Source organism: Corvus brachyrhynchos, unplaced genomic scaffold, assembly GCF_000691975.1.
Source record: "Corvus brachyrhynchos isolate BGI_N302 unplaced genomic scaffold, ASM69197v1 scaffold11, whole genome shotgun sequence".
NCBI classification, from domain to species: domain Eukaryota; kingdom Metazoa; phylum Chordata; class Aves; order Passeriformes; family Corvidae; genus Corvus; species Corvus brachyrhynchos.
The window spans coordinates 5,853,363-5,861,607 of record NW_008236965.1 but is presented as its reverse complement, the minus strand read 5'-3'; the positions used below and the strand labels follow the sequence as shown (position 1 = coordinate 5,861,607).

At 36.7% G+C, this 8,245-nt stretch overlaps 1 protein-coding gene across 1 annotated transcript in view; it reads left to right on the top strand.

Moving 5' to 3' along the window:
• Window positions 1-8,245, top strand: part of SYAP1 (synapse associated protein 1) — a 20,014-nt gene that overhangs the window by 1,088 nt on the left and 10,681 nt on the right. Inside the window, exons 3-7 of the mRNA XM_017728393.1 lie at window positions 5-62; window positions 3,209-3,327; window positions 5,603-5,669; window positions 7,018-7,091; window positions 7,389-7,528. Of these exons, the coding sequence (XP_017583882.1) occupies window positions 5-62; window positions 3,209-3,327; window positions 5,603-5,669; window positions 7,018-7,091; window positions 7,389-7,528 (458 nt within the window). The remainder of the gene's footprint in view (window positions 1-4; window positions 63-3,208; window positions 3,328-5,602; window positions 5,670-7,017; window positions 7,092-7,388; window positions 7,529-8,245) is intronic.

Sequence of the window (8,245 nt, the reverse complement as noted above, 5' to 3'; positions counted from 1 at the left end):
GGAGCAGGGCGAGCTGCAGGGGGAGTCGGAGGCGCTGCTCAGCCAGGCCAAGGGAATCGGCAGGGAGGGTCCCGGGGCTGCCGGCTTTCAGATACGAACTTAGGAAACAAGGCTGCAAATGTGTCGTTCGGTTATCGCCTCTTTCAGAGCTGTTATTAAAGGAGCAGCACTTCTTTAAGTATCTGCTCTGTTGGCACTATGGGAGGAGGTCTGTCTGTAGAGAGAATAGGTCTGTCTACGTAGAATAATATACTTCATTGATTGCTGTGGGGTTTTGTGATTTTTTCATATGAAAATAATGGGGATTGATGATTTTGTTGAACATGTGTGCACTCTTAGAATCATAGAATGCTTTAGGTTGGAAAAGACCTTCAAGATTATCTCGTTCCGACCCCACTGCTATGGGCAGGGACACCTTCTGCTAGACCAGCCTGCTTAAAGCCCCATCCAGCCTGGCCTTGAACGCTGCCAGGGATGGCGCAAAGCTGTAATTTGCTATAAGTAAAATTCCTGCTTTACCGTAGTGGATTCTTGGATAAAATTAATCCGAAGTACAGATCTAAAGGTTTTGGGGTTTTTTTAATTGATGCTCTGAAATTCTCAATCAATATATTTCTGGGACGTTAGTCTGAGCTGGTTCTTACTGTGCTTTGTCTTGGGCAGTCTGAACGGCAGCAGTTTAGTCTGTGTAGTTTGGTCAAATATGCCTCTAGTTGTGGTAAAGTGATTCTAATCTGCTAATTGCTCTGATTGTTCAGGAAGGAAAAAGGGCTTTGAATTTCAGGGGAAGAATAAATATTGACTATTATCTATATAAAGATCCATCCCATAATTTTCTCTGTAAGTGAAAATTTGATTTAGTGGTCCATGGGTTCATTGTCTGTGACACCAGGGTAGATTGTGGTGGAAAGGCTTTCTTGCTGTTTTACCACATAATCCTAGAAATCCTAGAAATCTGCATGGCCTACAACCTGGGTAGCTGTATGAAAAGAATCCCCTGGCAGATAAAGAACTTTACTGGTAAAACCGAAGCCTTATAGACATTATTTTTCAGTCATTATCATGCCATTATAGAAATTATGACTGTTTTGCCAATGTGAACTAATGATAGAAATCTTGCTAGATACACATTCTTAATACAGGCATAGGCTTGTAAGATGGAGGGTGAGTTTCTTAGTCATTTGAAAGTGTTATTTTCCCCCACTAATCCTATTTTTTTAAGACTAAGTACCACCCCTTCAGCAGCCTTATGAGTACCTTAGTTCAAAAGAATATTTGCACTTAGTGAAAATAAAAAGCATTTTGCTCTTCAGCCTGCTTCCAGGACTGGCCAAAACCACTTCATGCAATAATGCCAGAATATCACAGCAAATATCTCTACATATTTTGCACCTAAAACAATTGTATATGAGAGAGTTTCCAGGGCTACATGAAACAACCAATAAAAGCTGGTATGAAGTAAGCAGTCCAGTAGGCTGCTGCTTCCTCTGTTCTCATAAGGGGAATAATACGTGTCTATATCTAAAGTATAGAAGTTAACCTTTTTTTTTATACTTGAATCATGTGATGGGTTGTAAACCCTGATAACAGGCATAAAAGATGCTAGTCAGTACTTGAAGGATGTTTGGTTATCCCCATTCTGTGACTTGTAAGTGAAAGTTACATGTAAAAAATTGTCTTGCTTAAGGATTGGCTAGACCTCTGCATATTTTGGTATTGATTTTGTGATATCATAACAAGAGAACATTTTATCCACTACAAAGAATACTCAGCTTTCCAAAAGGTGACATCAGTGTTCCAAAGTAACTCATTCTACCAGTGGCTAACAACCACATGTGTTAAAGGAACTTTTTTTTTTAATTCTTTTTTGCATTATAAGATTATTTTTTCCATTTCTAACCCATAGGGAAGCTGGATTTTTTGAGAGTTCTTGAGAAGGAAGGTGGTTTTTTGTTTGAAACAGAAGTGCTTGGTTTGTTTGGTTTTTTGGTTTTTTTGTTTTGTTTTGTTTTTTGTTTGATAACCCCCTGTATAAAAGTCAAAGGTGATTTTCTGGAATAACTGAAATATGTGACTCTTATTGAGCTGACCAGCAGGTAGCACCCCCTTGATCCCTTTCTGCAGGGCTGTTCTCCAGACACTCCTGTGCCAATTTATATTCATCCCACGTGCAGAATCCAGCATTCATTCTTGTTAAATTTCATTCCATTGATGTTTGCCCAAATGTTCCAATCTATCTAGATGCCTCTGCAATTATTTTATTTACTGCAGCACTGACATAATGTGTGTACTGTAACTGAGGTACTGCAGTCGTAATGAACCATTCAGATAGGATAAAGTGCTTGTGACATCATGTCATCTGAGAAATAGTACCAGTGTTTTAAAATCACTTGTCTATAAGCTGATCTTTAATGTTTCTGAAGGTTTATGATACACATCTTGCTTCTTGCAAGTTTGTTCTCCTTAATTAAAACAGAATAACACAGTGCAGATGGCCGCGCTACGTATACGTAGTTCTTTCCCTGCCACCTCTCATCACTTCAGCACTGCTAATATAAGAAAAGTGAGTCTTTCAGAATATTTGTCATTGTTCTTCTGACACTGAATATATTCAGAAAAATGAGCCAACAGGGCCACAGTGCTTTTCATGGAGATAAAGAGAAGAAGACAATGCAAAATAGATAAGGGCAAACATCAAGAGCAAGCTTCTGTGCTAAGACTTTCAAAGGAAGTGTTACCTTCCTGAAATTTTTCATGGATTTGCTGCCTCAGTTTATGAGACTTTATTGTGCATGTCAATTTTCTTAAAAAATAATATAATTCTGTTTTAATACTGTGGCTAAGTTACTTTATAGCGTAATGTCTCCAAAATACTTACATGAAATCAGGAAAGACACATTGCTTCAGAAAACTCATTGGAAAGGAGTATTTCAAGGACCATTAAGAATATTTGATTTAGTAAACAAGGTTCATGTATAAATACTTGATTTACAGAAAGTTGTGATCATCATCAACGTCGTTAAAGATTGTAAACTAGAAATGGATAAATAGAATTTTAGGAGTTTTTTGTAGGCCAGAAGCTGTGTTATTTTGAAAGAAACTTCTAAGTAGGTATCCAAATGTCTAAAGAGAAGGAAAAATAAATGTAAAAAGGGAACTGGATGTAAAGAAATCTATTCTCGGGTCTTTCTTTTTTTGTCTGTGAAAGGTTACCTCTTCAATTTTGCCTCTGCTGCTACAAAAAAGATATCTGAATCCGTTGCTGAAACCGCACAGACAATAAAGAAGTCTGTAGAAGAAGGAAAAATTGACAGTATCATCGATAAGGTAATTTATTTCTAGATACCGGATCTGAAAGATCTGTTTGCTTACCATTGTTACATGTGGCAAATCTGACATTTGGTAACATTTCTTTAAGCTCTCTTTAGATATTGCCTTTCAAGAGATATTATGTATCTCCTGTCATGATGATGTGACTGAAATGTTTATTCATGGTAGACTTGTCAAAAAATCATCACCTTGCTTTTCTCAGTGCTGCACCTGTGTTTGTTCAGTTCCATCAGGACGCTGATACGCTGGAGAAAGACCAGAAGAGATGATGAAAAATGCTGATGTAGGTGGAAGGGCTGGAAGAATTTGAGACAGGCAGTTGGGGAATACCTGTCTCAAGATGTGTGGACTGGTTTCTTTTTGCTCCACAGCTTATTTAGTTGGAAAAAGGGATGAGGTAGCTTGCATCTTAAATGCATCTCTGCAGCAAAAGTCAGAATTAGCTCGGCATTGTGGATGTTGTATCCTAAGACCCTAGGGGTATACAGGTACAGTTTCCCCAGAACCAGTGAGCTAATGGAACACCTTGTTACTGTCCTGTTCTTTTCCCCACCCTGACCCTGCCACGTACTTCTTGCCCTCTCTGGTCCTTTCTGTCAGCTCCAGTTGCTTAACTTGTGCCAGCAAGTGTTCTTCCAGTGCTTTAAGCCACAAACTTGGCAGAAGGCAAAGAAAAAAAGAAAAAGGCAGCAGTAAGTGCCATGTAGTGTTCTGTGTTTGCTATTGAGAGTAGCTTGGAAGGGAAAGGAAAGGGAACTGGCCAAAACCATCCCAGCTGTAGTAGGGTTGTGCATCCAGGAATGTCTCACATAGGCAAACCCCTTTTCCTGCTCCCATCTCTCAGACAGCCCTTCAGGGAAACTACAGCATTGCCTGGTTTTTTTAATACAGTAGAATTCTGTTTCTTGATATAATTACTGTTCATCTTGTCTTCCAAACAAATCATCGAATGACATCAAATGAAACTCTATTATGATCACATTTTACATTTTGTCTTCAGATTTCATTGACAACTGTCTGTATGATAATAGCAGAGATTTATTTCTTTCTGCAGCATAGCAGAGTCTAATGTAATTTTCATCCACGTCAAAGAGGAAAAATCAAGTAACAAGGTTATTTGTTAATTTAATACACTATCAAGAATGCTCCTAAGAAACTGTAGCTAAGTACCTACAGCGTATTTTATGCCTAAAATACCATTTTCTTTTTTCTGTGAATGTCTTAGAGTAATATGAATTCCCTGTTTCAATTAATAAGTATTACATATAGGAGAAACAAGATCATAGTTGTATTATAATAAAGCTTTCTTCTTATACCATATAAATTGTTTTATTGCATAAATAGAAAGAATTCACATAACTTAAAACCAGAAGGAACCACAATGATCTGTTGTATAACTGACACTATTGTAGTTCTCTCACTGGTAGTAATCTTAAACTGAAATACTGGGACACTGAAGGGAAAAAAAAAGTATAGGAATTTTATCAGGATTTAGCTTGAACACTTCTGTGCATTTTGGCAGCTTGTTGGTCCACAGACCTCACTGCATAAAATTTGTATTTTGTGAGTGGTTTAAGTATTCATTTCTAGCTTCATCTTTTTTGCCTCTGCTTTCAACCACAGAACATTTGCATTCTTACTTCTAGATTGTGGCATGCCAAATTCTGAGACCATTCTCCACTTTTTAAAATTCTAAATTCAATGTAGGATATTTCTAAATATGATTTCTTTAATGAAAATTTGTCAACAACATAAATGGGGAAGTATTTTGTTTCAACTAAGCAGTTTGATTCTGAAATCCAACTTTACAGTTTTGGAAGTCCAGTTTCTTGAAATGGATATATTTCTTAGGCAACTCTTGAAACTTCTGTAAGGCCAATGGTATCTTTCAGTGTTTAGTGCTTTAAAAATACTTTTAAATAAGTCTGAACAGTCTGTGTTGTCTGTATTTGATATGGTAAAACAGTAAGGGGATATGCATAGTATGCCAATGTTCAAGTTATCAGCTAAGATTTTCCATCTTTTTTCCCTGTCCCCTGAACTTGATAAAACTATAAATATAATTTTGAAGCATACACAATAGTTTTAAATGTAAAATTAAATGCTTCAGTAAAAGGAAATGTATGATTGACATGAAAGACCTTTAACTTACAAGAAGAGCCACTATGGATATAAGAATATGCACTGTATTTGAAAGCACTGACTGAACATAAAATAAAAATTCACTCTTCTTATTTTTTTTTTAATTGTGATTCCCTAATGTTTATTTTAGACAATTATTGGAGATTTTCAGAAAGAACAGAAGAAATTTGTCCAGGAGCAACAAACCAAAAAATCAGGTAATGTATTCTTTTATTGGTGATGCCTGACATCACATAAGTGAGACCTTCCAGAAAGCTGGATAATTGAGCTATATCTGAAACTAATCTATCGAAACACGATTTAACGAAACCCATTGTGGCAGAATTTAATGCATATGGTGGAATAGAAAGATCGTATTTTTAAGTGAGGCTATTATGTTATCTAGTTGGCTTAGATTTGCTTTTTTAAGTAAATTCTGCTTTATGAAATAAACTCAAAGATCACCATGCTAGCAAAGTTGTTTTCTCACATTGTGTTTCATCGTTGACTTTTATCTTTTTTAATGTGTTACCTGAATGCAGTAATTTCTGACAGTTTGAATATCTAGTGTCTGCTAATCTTGAAAATGAGCTGGTTTTAAATGGATTGTGATAAAATTTTTCATGGTGTCTGTACTTAGTATGTTAGTCTGGTTTGTTCTTGCAAGATTGCTTTTGGGATTGTGTTGTCTGTATTTCTGTCTTTTTGTCTGTTAGTAAACTTGGGCTTCTCTTAATATATTTCTGAAAGCTTCATGAAAATAGGTAGCTAGATTGGCCAAAGGAGGAGTAACAGATGAAAGGAGCATTAGCATCAGATATGAATCCATGTGGGTGAAAGATCTTGCTGATACCAGCTGCACGGGCAAATAAGCATTGTTAGTTTAAGGGCACAAGAATTACTTAACTGCTACAGATGCATCATATTGTCTCTGTAGGCTGAATTTGCATTGACAGTGAAGAGATTAATAAATATCTATTCATCTATGTTAATTTATTTTCCTCTCTGTACAGCCTAAAGAACTATTTTGAAAGTATCTGCATAAAGATACAAACCAGCTGAACTCAAGTAGGCTTCCTCAGTGTATAATGGGTTGTAATTCGTAACAGATTTATAACATTCTTCTCCATTGTTAAAGAATTGGTGTCTTCTGGGTGTAAGTTACTTTGCAAGCTTAATTTAGATAAAGTTTACACATTTAAAGTGAATCTGGGTATACTATTTGCAGGCAAGTTAACCAGTTGTACAGCACTACCTCAGTAGCTAAACTAAGAGGCACCAAGTTCTGACTGGTGCAAAGAAATCCCCACAGTTTTATTTTTACAATAACAGAGATCAGCAACTATTTAGTTACTACTTCTTTATCTCTGATAAGCAAAGATCCATTCCTAGGGTTTCTCTCTTATGCCATGGACTTAGTTTAGGAAAAGGCACAGTAACGTGGCCTACTGGTGTAACTCTGCTTACTTTTGGGACACTATATGTTACCTTATGTAAGGTCTGTTATTTGGAGTGGGTTTTTTTCTAGTGATACATATGCAATTATCTTCCTCCTTTCAACACTAGAAGCAGCAGTGCCTCCCTGGGTAGACAGCAATGAAGAAGAGACAATTCAACAACAAATACTGGCCTTATCAGCAGTAAGTATTTAATTTCCTCTAAGCTTTGAAATTTTCTCTTGGAGAAATTAAAACTACTGGGGTTTTTTAAGTAAGTCTATTAAATTGCATGTTTTCAAGATACTTTTAATATGTCTGTCACTGCACTGATCATGTGCAAGAGTAAATAGTTCTATCAGTTTCAGCTTGAACCAAAGCAGATCCTCAATATAGTTTTTGTTTTTATAAAGGCTTTACAGATTGCTTTGCTGCTCTTGTGTGTGAAATAAGTGTCCTTTTTCTGATATCATTTAATGACATTTAATATGTTATTCAAAGGATAAACGGAATTTTCTGCGGGATCCTCCAGCAGGTGTGCAGTTTCATTTTGACTTTGATCAAATGTACCCTGTTGCACTGGTGATGTTGCAAGAAGATGAGCTTCTTAATAGGATGAGGTTTGACCTTGTTCCCAAACAGTAAGTAATTTCTGCTGGTAACTGTATCATCATGCTTTCAATGTGTCTGTAAATACTCATAAATTACTCCCTGTTCTTTTCACTTCCTTCAACTTTTTATGTTCTTACGATGTGTACGTATACTTTTATCTGCTAGTGCCTAACACATGGGATATTGCATGTGCATTGCAGTTTAGCAGTTGGAGGTAAGAAAAGAAGTATATCTGTGAGACAGAACTAATAAGGACCTGTTGACTTCAATGTGGGAGAGGCCTTCAGTATTTCATTGCCCACTGTGCTAAATTAAATGATTTTTTTTTTCCCCTAAAGACCCATAAAGCAACAATAAAAATGTTCAGATCTCTTGGTGTAACTGACATCCCAAAAAAGTGATTACAGATAGTCAGAGACCCGCCCCCCTCCCTCTCCAAGAAATGGTAATAGAATGTGTCACCAAAAAAGCAGCAATGCAAGCAAGAGAAACTGGATTTGGATAGGAAATGGGAAAAGCTCTGTGTTGCAGAGCTTTATTCCAGAGCGGTTTTTCCTTGTCCAGTCCCAGACTCTCCTCCCAAAGGTTGTTTCACAAGTCAGCTTCCTATTTAAGTGGGAGTTCCCAACATTAGTCTCTTTCTTTAAGGAAAGAAAATCTTCCCTTGTTACATGTTCTGTCTTAAATCTCCTCCTTTTGTAAACCTTCCCAGCTCTTCGTTCTATTTACCTTCTTCTCTATTGTCA